The sequence below is a fragment of the Urocitellus parryii genome, chromosome 2 (genome assembly GCF_045843805.1).
Source record: "Urocitellus parryii isolate mUroPar1 chromosome 2, mUroPar1.hap1, whole genome shotgun sequence".
NCBI lineage: Eukaryota > Metazoa > Chordata > Mammalia > Rodentia > Sciuridae > Urocitellus > Urocitellus parryii.
In genome coordinates, this window is record NC_135532.1 from 160,014,550 (window position 1) to 160,026,944 (window position 12,395).

The following is a 12,395-nucleotide window of genomic DNA, read 5'->3' on the forward strand; positions in this document are numbered from 1 at the left end:
CACACCATGTGGCCACAATAAAATAGAAGATACTTCTAAATACATACTTAAATGGCAAAACTATGACACGATATTAAGTAGATGAAATAGTCAATCCTTACAGTGCTTTAATATTTAAATTTCCCATATCTGGATCCTAACAGTAAATGAAATTGTTTAAGAATATATGTGAATAAATCAAATAGGTAGCCCAAAATGCAAGTCTACATTAGATATTGCAAAAGAAAACATTATTCCCCAAACAAGGACAGGAGAGTGTGAAGACTTGTACCCTTCCCACTCTTTTTTTCTTTGCTACTCATTGACTCAATGATCATAGGTAAATCATTCAACTTTAGAACCACAGTATTTTTCATTTATAAAATCTTATTTTCAATATCTTTTACTGGTTAGAAGGATAAAACAAAATCATGTATATGAAAAAACTTTTGCAACTTATGAATCACCTCACAAATTTAGTTGAATTTAATACGACTGAAATTGTTAAAATAATATACATAGGATTGATGGTTTGGTCATGTCCTTTAATACTTCCTAAATTTGAAAATATAGTTTTTTATAGTAATCTTAGTGGACTCATTTTGTAGTTCAAAAATATAGCAATTTAATTTTTTAAACATTGTGTGAAATGCTAACTGGTAAATACATTTATTATATTCTTTTTTTTACAAAATTTGTGATATAGTCTGGGAAAGAGAAGTTGATATTCAGAAGTGATATGCTGTGTCAATAGCCAGATAGGAAAGAATTTCTCTTGTTTCCATGTTTAGTCCTGTTTTAAAACATTAATATTAAAAAATTTAAAAATGTTTTAGTATTCTGTCACTGTTTATACTGTATTCATTTGATCTGTGGTGTTTTTTGTTATTTTTCTCTTGAAGGTTTTTGGTTTCTTTAATAATAGTTTCTTTTTCATTCTAATAGAATAAAAATGGTGAATGTATGTATTGTTGGTTGACTCTTAAAGAATATTGATTTCTGATCACCTTTTAGAGTAAGAGTATAAAATTATTTTCATATTGTTTTCTCCTCCAGACATTTGACCATAAAGAATAAATTAATTGTTGATATCTATTGGGGATATTCTTTTCATAATTTGAAAAAAGCAAAACTGGGGTGCTTAATAAGGAAGAAAAAAGGATGTTAACCGAATGGTACTCAAACTAATTAATTGAATTTGGGGTCCTATAAACTGACTGTTGGATACCATACTTCAATCAAATAGCATTTGCACAATTTAGAAATTAAGGTATGTAATTTCAAGAACTCTTTAAAATGTTTTGAATAGCCTAATTTTTGTTACTTTACAGATGTTCCATTTAAGCAGACCTCTTCCATAGCTGTAGCTGGAGCTGTCATTGGAGCTGTCCTTGCCCTTTTCATCATTGCAGTCTTTGTGACTGTGCTGCTCACTCCTTGGAAAAAGAGACCATCCTACCTTGAAAAAGTGTAGGTAACTTTTTTTGCCTGTGTTCTACTATCACTATTCATTATGCATTAGTCTTTATATCTGCCTTTACAGCTGCATGTATTTAAAATGTCCAAGGGAGAGAAGTCAGAATAATCTAAGACTTGTTAAATACAGTAGTGGTTTCAAAAGGACATCTTAAAGTATATTTTAGAAAGTGAACAACATCAAGGAATCCCATAAAAATATAAATTAAGGGGCTGGGGATGTGGCTCAAGCGGTTACGCTCTCGCCTGGAATGCGTGGGGCGCTGGATTCGATTCTCAGCACCACATAAAAAGAAAATAAAGATGTTGTGTCCACCGAAAACTATAAATAAATAAATAAATAATTCTCTTCTCTCTCTCTCTCTCAAAAAAAAAAAGAAAAGAAATATAAATTAAATAACATTCTTTACCAAGAGTGTACTAGACATTTTTCCACACTACTACACATTGATACTTTATGTTGCCTATCCTCTGAATAGAAATGCAGGCCTTTGATGAAGTACTAGTTAAAAGTTTAAAAATACCTTAGAAATTTAATTTTTTACTTCTTCAGATTATGTATGTCTGTATTATATAAAGATATAGCTTTAATCTACCAAGAGTCATTGAATACATCAAGTTTTGAAGTTGTTTTTTTTTTTTTAAGGGAAATGCTTGGTTTTGGTGAATTATAAAATATACATGTTTTTATTCAAGGAACAAGCAACATTGTGGGCCAAATCTTTCAGATGGTTTGATAAAATAGAAATTTCACCTTGTTGAAGAATCAAATGACATATGTCTCCATTCTCAGTTCTATCTATCTCAGTTTTGTTGCTTTACCTGTGAACTATGAATAATACTTTTTCTACTTACTTTACATGGTTATAATGGGAATAGAATAAGATAATGTTTTATGAACTGTACAGGTCTATACAAATGGCATTCTCCCCTTCCCTCCAGTGCTGAGGATCAAACCCAGGACTTCATGTATACTAAGCAAGCTCTCTATGTATCTAGCTATACCCTCAGGCCCCCCACCATTTTTCTTTTATTTTGAGGTCCAATTTTACTAAGCTCCCCAGACTGACCTCCAATTTGCAATCATCTTGCCTTAGACTTGCAAGTAGCTAGCATTACACCTGTGCACCATCATACCTGGCTAGCATTAAATCTTCTGCTATTTATTTTTGTTTCTATTAAGGACATAAGACTGTCATTTAAAGGATGAATTCATTTTATCTTTAAAAGTGAATTGTATATTATCTGCTTCTCTAATCTGGCACAATTACCCCTCTTTTCCTTTTGGATTGAAGATACCAGTGTGTCAGTTTCAGCTCTGCCTTGATCAAATTGATGGTCTGACTATGAAAAAGTAACTTTACTTTTGTAGTCCTCAGTTTGACCTTTGATACTTTGGAGCTAAGAATTTGGTGTGATTTTCATTATGTGAAAAATAAAATTACATAAATAACAGTAAAGTGCTCTTTCAGTGTGACACCTTTCATAAAATGATTTCTTTAATAGAGAATGACTAGCATACTGTACCTTTGTTCTCAAATTTTCACAGTCTTCTATAATTTCAAAAACAATATGTTATTAGGTTAATGCATTCACTTAAATATTTTGTTTATTTTTAAAAATTTGTTTATTAAGTATATTATTTTATGCCCATGTGAGAAATTATTAAACCACAGAGAATTTATTACTTCAGTATCTTTCTATAGCTTTTATTCCCTTCATCCTTTAATATAGTCAGTCTTATGTTTTATTTACTAATTACAAGTACTGAAAATATATGATCTTTAAAAGTACGAAGATATATATAAAATTATGTTCTAAAATATAAAGAACTACAAGATATATTTAAATCTGTTTTTAGTTCACAAGTGCATTTCTTAAGCATATATTGGTCCCTTTCTTTGTTTCAGGTGGCAAGATTGATTATGGTCTGTAGACTGAAAAATCTTGATTTGTGTGATGTATATTCTAAGAGTAAGGAGGTCTTTTGAAAGTCGGACTTGGAAGTATTTCCAAAATACAATATAAACTTTTTTCAGTATTATTTTAAAATGAAGTGTTTTAAATCGCTTGTATGATACTCTAGAGGAAAGTGTAATGACATATTTGTTTGATTATCTTTAAAATGCAGATATAGTCAATGTGAAAACAAAAGTTAAGTAAATTGGTCATGTACTAGATTACTTGCATAACTGTAACTTTCAAAAAATGCTTATTCTACTTGAGCTACTTCTTAAATTAAATATGAATAAATTAGTCCTAGACATTAAAATTAATGATTAGTTTTATTTTTTGTTTGGTACGTTAAAGGAAAATAAGAAGTGAGTTAAACACATAAAATGGAATAATAATTTTTTTATAGTATGAGGAAAATATCCCCTAGACTTGTGAGAACTTTGATTTTTTTTCTGCCCCCTTGTTTTGCTAAATATGGCAGTCACATTTTTAACCTTTCTAATGCAGGATTGATCTTCCACCCACACATAAACCACCACCTTTGTATGAAGAACGATCCCCACCTTTGCCTCAAAAAGACCTTGTATATCAGGTATGTTTATGAATACTCAGTCTAAAATACAGTTTAAAAATCCTAAGACATTTCTGTTTTTTTCCCAAATATTGAATAGTAATTATACATGAAAATTGCATAATGATGCATAATCATTTATGTTTATCATATCATTTATGATTATTCATCAGTTTTTATGTTTAATCATTACTCTAAAATATCTGGAGAATCAAATTATGTCTACAAATTAGTAAGAAAAATTATAGCCAATGACAGGCTAGGACTAATCAACAATATATTGAGTGTTTTTTGCTAAAACCTTATGGTAGACTTACTACTAAGTTTTATTGACATACAGATTCATTGTAAAATTGGCATTTTTAAATGGAATAAAAAGTAGAAAAATGGAATGTCTTTGGTAAAGTATGGTGAAGAGCTTCTTCTCTTTGGAGTACTGTATTTTACTTTTGTTTTTTTCAGTATGGTCAAGGTCTAAATTTTAGCTTTCTTTTATTTGGCAATGAAAGGTTTGTATTCCAGTTTAAAATTCTAAGTGTGAATATTGATCCTCAAGCTACATTTGTGATAACTTTTAGCATTTGTTTTGGAATTAGCTTACAGGTAATTCAAATGAAAGTTTAGATTCACAGATTTCATTCATGTATTCTATGGCTGAATTAATCTTTTTTCCTTAGCATTTGGCAAAATTTAACCCAAATATTTGAATTCCTTCATTCTCAGATTTAGGTGTTTTATTATTATTGTTGTTGTTTGTTTCTTTTGTCTTTTTCTCATAGTATATTGGGATTCTAAATCCTTACCAAGTATTTACTTGTGGGAATAGTCTGTAATATCCTTTTAAAATATGACCTATATGTTCATCCTGAATAAAGCAATTAATTTGCTCATCAGTTAGTTTAATTTGGTGGGAAAACTCCAAATAATATACCTGCCAGGATATTTTGAGCCTCTGTTCCTTTGTTGACCATATAGGCAGCCTACTGTCCAATCACGGGACGGAAGGAGCATTAGCAACCATTGTCAATGAGTACATCTTACACTAAGTGTCTTGAGGGTGAAGATACATCATCTTTTCAGATTTCTTTTCTTACCGAAGAGTGTAGCTTCACATCTCTTGACAAATAGATGAAGGTGACAAATAGTTTGAAATGTCAATAAGGTTCTTAACTAGAGCTGTTAAATTGCTGCAGAACAATACTCATCTTCTACCCACAACAAATCTATTCAATAAGTAAATGGAGGGTTTCTAGATTTAGTTTTAGGAATTTATTTTTTCTGGAATATCATTATGAATATTTTAGGAAAATCCTAATTGTATTTTATTTTAATAGTAAAAATAATTGTTTATAAATAAATTGATACTGTCTTCAAATTGGATATTTACAAAAACTTCCAAATCAAGAAAAAATATTTTTAGATCATGTGTCTTCAGTTTTAGTTAAGAAAATAGGTTTTCTATATAGACACTGCTTAATTAAGCACAAAAGGAAGCATATTTATGAATGATGTTCGTTCAAGTCAACTCAGTTGTCAGTGATCCAGATGGCTATTTGGCTATTTTTAGTATTGCTGGAGTCAGAGAAGGCTTCCTGGATGGATCAGTTTTGTAGGAAATTCTGAAATGGGATAAATTACTAATTTGATTACTAGTAAGTTGTATAATAAAAGTTATAAACCTGGGTACAAATGAAGAGTTATATGAGAAAGTAATGAAAATAATTTTTTAGAAAGGAAATTGATGGGTACATACCTGCAGTAGACAAACACTAGACCTAGGGAGTCAGAGTCCCAATTGAGTATCATTGTGATTTTTTTTTTTCTCTTCAACTAAAATTAAACAGTTGAAAACACGATTAAACAATGTTTTCCTCTCTAGATATAAAATTGATTCTATAAAATATTGCCTAACAGAGTGAGAACTTGAATTAGACATGAAATAAATAATTTACTTTTTATTCTTAATTCTACAAAGCATCTAGGAATAAAATTTAGGCTAGTTATCCATTAATAAGATAATTTATCATGACTCATGCATTATAATGCCATATATTGTATTTGTTTCTTAAATAATCTTATAATATCAAAATGCAAAATATGCATAATGTTCTTGGCTACCAAGTAATCAGTAAGTATATAATTATTGTCCAATTAGTTTCATGGAGTGATAGCATGTTACAATAATAAATTCCTTAGTAATGTTCCACTTTACTAGATAACTTGTCCATTTTAAACTCATGAAGTAATTTCTATTTAAAGTTAGCCTATTGACCAAGGTCTCATGCTCCCCAAATGCTACCATGTCTTTGAGGAAGAAACTTTGATTTGTTTGTTTCATCAGTGGTTTCCCTTGGGAAAGTAGAGAAAGAAGCAATTCCTCCCTACCTACATTTGTTCTCTGGTTAACTATTGCTTTTGTAGTGATAATGTCAAAATTCATCCCTGAGAATTTTTTCTCTAAATTTAAGTCAAGAAAATAAAGCCTTTTATTGTGAAGAGGCAATTTTCTTGAGTTGGAACTATTGTCATATTTTAGAAAAGATATCTGGAGTAAAGACATGCATATGCAAGGAAATAGAAACGAAATGCCTTACCTGAAGTAACAGAGTGCTTAGAAATACCACCAGCTTGTCATTTTAATAGTTGATAATCCTATAAAAGTGAACCATCATTTTGAAAACAAATATGAACTCATGACATTAAAAAGTATTTTACCTTTTAATGATGTTTCATTTTTCTAACATATACAGGTCATACATAAGAATATTCTTGGTACAAAAATAAAATCATGTATTTTATAAATCAGATTTATAAAGGCAACTATAGAAGTCCTTTTTTTCATTCCCGCATCCCCAAAGATCTCAATTTTTTGCCCCAAAATCACTACTATTATAAATTTTATCCTCCCAGACATTTTCCCATGAATTTATTTTCATAAATGTATTGTTCATATTTACATATAAAAATATATTTTTTAAAAAACATTAATAAAGTCACAGAATACAACTTGTTGAAATTGCTTTCCTACTTAATATGTCTTACATTAGACATTAGTATTTTTCAAAGATAAATGGAGCCAGCATTATCAAAATTCTCTGGGTTATTAAAAATGTAGAATCATAAGTAGTTTCAGGTTTACTCAATCAGGAACTTTGAGATTGATAACAATGGGCCTTTTACTTACCTAATTAGGTGTATTTTAATGCACTTTCAAGTTTGAGAATTATTTCATTCTTAATGCCTGAAATGATATTCTGTCGCATTAACTACAAATAACCAAAAATAGGCAAATCATTGGGTTACAATTTTTGAAGTACTTTATTATATACTTTATAGTGTACATACATATATTTATAAAACCTAGAAGCCAAGAAACAGAATTACAATTAAAATTGTTTACATTTAAATAGGTGACATATTATCAACAAAACTACCTGTACCAATTTATATATTCTCACTATGATTAGTAATACTCATTTCCCTCATTAATACTGTTTTCAATTTTCCTTTTTATGTTGTAAATTTGATAACTGAAAAAGTAGCTTAATTTAAGTTTTGTGGATTACTGGATGAAGTTGATCATCTTTTATCTTTTCATAATCACCTATTTGTGGTTTGATGAACTACCTATTTGTATCACTTTTTTTCATTTTTCAGTTATATTTTGAACTTTGCTTATTGATTTTTTTAGGGATTCTGATATACATAGGTCTTTTTTCTTCATCTATCTCTTATTTTTTAATTTCATAGTGTCATATATGGAGTCAAAATCTGATTCTCTCTTTCCTGGTATTTTTTGGCAGTTGTATCTTGTCTAAAAAGGCTTCCTTTCAGTCTCCTCTCTCCTCAATCTAAGATACTTAAAAATATCTTACAACGTTCTGAATAGTTTTATTTTTTAAATAATCTGATATTTATTTATGCTTATGATGTGAAGTAAAGACTCAGTTTTCCCCCAATGAGATAGGCTTTTGTTCAAATACCATTGAATTTTTAGTAATTTTTCATGATTTAACACTTTCATCCTAAAGTAAATTACTATCTGTATTCTATTTCTGAATTTTTAATTCTGTTATATTGCTGTTTCTATCTTTTTAAAACAAGGTAGCACTATTTTAATAACTTTTGCTTTATGATACAATTTGATACCAAGTGAAGAAAATTCCTGTATCTGTTTCTGCCTTCCGAGATTTTCTTGGTTTTTCTTCTCCCCATTGATTTTAGAATTGCTTTCACAGGTTTCCTAAGAATAATATTGAATTTATTAATTACTTTAGTAGGATCTACAACTATAATCTACTATATTCTAAGAATTAGTTATCTGTTTTTAAGTTCCTTTATATATTGGACTGAAGTCTTGCTCTCTGTTTCCTCTCTTTTTTATTAGGTTTATTTATAGGCATTTTAAATATTTTGATTGTCAGTGTTATTCCTTCCCATCTCCGTGGCTTTTTCAAATTATTTACATGTAAAAATCCTTTGATTTCTAAATATGAATCTTGTATCTAGCTTTTTTCTCAAATTTCTTTTTTATTCTAATAGTTTTTCAGTTTTTTCTCGAATTTGTTAGTTATATACACTATTTGTTATAAATGAAAGAACTTTTATCACTTGTTTATTGTGAGTGTGATATATTGTTTTGCAGTGATTAGGACCTTTGTAGAGTTCCAAATCCAGCATAAAATAATGAACATTGACACAGAATTTGTATTAACATTTTTGACAACACTGTAAGTTCTGTGAATAATGCTATTTTATAGCTTTGTATGGGAAGAGTTGTATATTCTGCTGTGAAAAATATTTCCCCCCAAATTAAAATGATATGGAATATTTGCAAATAAACATATTTAATGTTTTTAATAAAGTTTGATTTATGATATGGAAAAATTTGTGTAAATGTATGTATGTTTAAACATTCTATATTTCAGGCTAAAATAGCATTTAACCTTGGAAAGTCAGGATTAGTAGATTCCTGGAAATTGGAATCCCTTGATTGTAGATGATACCAGGATTGAAGTCAAGCAAGAATATTATAGGGAATATGACTTTTGAAATTATTTTTACAGTACTGATGTATCAATAAGTGTTTTTTAATCTCTTGAGCTATCATATTTCTTCCCCTGATATTTGCAAAAGTAATTGTATTTCAGATTATTTTTGATTAAATTTTAAAATTTTAAGTCTTCTTGAAAATGTTTTATGAAGTATTTCAGTTAGGAGTGTGCAGATCAGTTTTTGTGATTTCAGACATTTGTTATACACAAATAAGTGGGTAGGCATATCTGTGTAAGTATTCTCTGTGATACAATGGAGTGTATGCATAAAAGTACTTATATGAATGTAAAAATTATGGAGAGTTTATTGATATGTTTTCAGATTCTCCATATCAACAAACTTTCAGAAACTTCTACTTATAGACTTTTGGTATGATATGAAAGGAGAATTTTTCCTGTTCTCTGAAAAAGCTATTGAAATAGTTCTCACTTTTCTGAGTGTAAATCTGTGTGAGACTGTTTTTATCTTCATATACTCCAATTAAACAACATATTGCCACAGATGAATGCCATAGCAGATTTGAAAATCAAGTTTTCTTCTTTCGATCCATATGTTTTTAAAACATCTGAAAAATGGAAGGAAAAAATGGCACTCTTTTCTCTAAAATAACTGTTGTATTGTTATTAACCTGTATTAACATATTAATATAATTGTATTTATATGCCTATTAATAAACTACATTTATATTAATACATAATGGATTTACTACTGTTTTTAAATGAATAAGATTTTTAATTAGTTTTAATGTTTAAGATGATCATCTATTACTCATTTAAATAAAAGTGCTTTGGTACTCAAAATAGAAAAGTATAAAGAGGTCTTAAAAATAAGAACCTCTGCTGTAGTCTGTAAGCAGTTAAAGGGATCGTGTCACCATTATTTAGTACCATGTCTTTACTGGAGAACACAGTGCTTAGTATATTATAGCTACCTTAAAAAAATTTTTAAATTGACATATAAAAATTATATTTGTAGTATGCAACATAATGATTTGATACATGTATCAAATCATTATGTTGCATACTATAAATTGTATATTTGTATATACACACAACGTGGAATAATTAAATCAAGGTAGTTAGTAGATGCATTGCTTCATATATGCCAATAAAAGTTTTTTGGATGAGTGAGTCTAAGTCTTCTTTATATTCTCCTCAGTCTATGATCTGTGAAATTTTCTGCATTGTTCTGTGATATCTATATTCCAGATATTATATTTCAGTACATTTAATATATTATATTTCAGTATGTTTAATATTTGTGTATGTAATATCAGTGTATCTTATCTCTAATATAACTATATCAGATACTAATTTCAGTATATCATGAGAAAGAACACATTGAACCAGAGACTATGGAAATATTCCATAATGTTAGCTATGATTACCTGTATATTAGAATTCTCAGTAAATGTTGTTTTTATGTTATACATTTTTGTAATTTCTGGTTTTCTGGAGGGCCCTTTCTCCCCTTGTCAGCAGATTTTTATCATAGGGAAATAGAGGCCTATTAAAAAACCTAAGTCAGATTACAATGTCAAGTTGGTCATATTGGTGACCAGTGCTTCTGCCGAATTTACTGTCTGAGAAAACTTTAATTTTTTCCCAATAATTTGCTACAATATATTGCATCCTTTTGTAAATGTTCATAAATATTCCTAGCAGAGTGTTTTTCAGGAAGATTATTTCTGTATATTTATTGAGTAGGTAATACATACAAAACAGCATAAATGGGTAGTTTCTGAAGTCTCATTTCCATTTCTAATCACCTTACCCCAACACTTCCTATAAATAACTAATTTATTCTTTTTATTGATGCTGTTTTTATAGACAGGAAAACACAGATACACATAAATTTTAACTCATTTTCCCCTTGTGTAAAAAAAGGAATAACATGTACACTGTTATGTATCTTGTCTTTTCTTCTTGTGATATTCTGGAGAGCTGTCATTATTGGATGCAAATAGCATTCTTACTACTTTTTTATATCTATATGATATTTTAATATGCACATATTGTATAATATGTAATATTAAAAATGTTACTAAAACAGTCATGCTACAATGAATAGCTTTGTATATATGGCATTTGGTATCTATGTAAGTATAACCAGCAGGGTCGGTTTTTATTTTTCATCTTGCACATCGTCTTTCACTTGCATTCATCTTTTACTTGTACATCAAACAGCACAAGTATTTATAGTTTTATAATATACTGATTTGCACTTCTACTCACAAAGTATAAAAGTGGTTGTGTCTCTACAGACTCAACAAAAGTGTGTGTTCTGTTTGATTATTGCTAATCTGCTAAGAGTAGTATATACATATAATTGAAATTCTGCAGTCTTGTTAGTTATGACTAACCAGCAATGTATGAGTGAACTCTTTTCTCTTCAAGAATCTTTTAAAAATATTTTCTTTGCTCTTCTTAGATATGCATGACAGTAGAGTGTGTTTTGACATATTATACATACATGGAGTATAACTTTCATCCTTGTGGTTGTACATCATGTGGAGTTACACTGGTTGTGTATTCTTATATGAACATAGAAAGTTCTGATTTATTCTACTGTCTTTCCTATTTCCCTTCTCCCTCCCTTCATTCCCCTTTGTCTAATCCAGTGTACTTCTATTCTGTTCTTCCTCCCCCCACCCCATTGTGTATTAGCATACACATATCAGAGAGAACATTCGGCCTTTGGGTTTTTTTTTTTGGATTGGCTTATTTCACCTAGCATGATAGTTTCCAGTTTTATCCATTAATGGCAAATGCCATAATTTTATTCTTTTTATGTCTGAATAATACTCCTATGTGTGTGTGTGTGTGTATGTATGTATGTATGTATCACATTTTCATTATCCATTCATCTGGTTGAAGGACATCTAGGTTGGTTCCATAGCTTAGCTATAGTGAATTGAGCTGCTGTGAACATTGATGTTGCCATGTCACTATAGTATGCTGATTTTAAATTCTGGGGGTATTTGCTGAGGAGCAGGATATAATTAGGTCAAATGGTGGTTCCATTCCAAGTTTTCTGATGAATCTCCATACTGCTTTCCATAGTGTTTGCACCAATTTGTAGTCCCACCAGCAATGTATGAGTGAACCTTTTTCCCAACATCCTTGCTAACATTTATTGTTACTTTTTCATCTTGATATAAGTGCCATTCTGACTAGAAACAGATGGAATCTTAGTATAGTATTACTATACATTTCTCTAATTGCTAGAGATGTTAAACATTTTTTCATATATTTATTAACCAATCATATTTCTTCTGTGAAGTGTCTCTTTACTTCCATTGCCCATTTATTGATTGGGTTATTTTTTTTTCTCTTCAAGTATCTTAAGGCCTTTAAAA

General features: G+C 29.4%; 1 protein-coding gene across 1 annotated transcript in view; it reads left to right on the forward strand.

Annotated features, from left to right (window-relative positions):
• The window catches only part of Nectin3 (nectin cell adhesion molecule 3), a 138,553-nt gene that overhangs the window by 75,331 nt on the left and 50,827 nt on the right, over positions 1-12,395 (forward strand). Inside the window, exons 6-7 of the mRNA XM_077795338.1 lie at positions 1,311-1,449; positions 3,919-4,003. Of these exons, the coding sequence (XP_077651464.1) occupies positions 1,311-1,449; positions 3,919-4,003 (224 nt within the window). The remainder of the gene's footprint in view (positions 1-1,310; positions 1,450-3,918; positions 4,004-12,395) is intronic.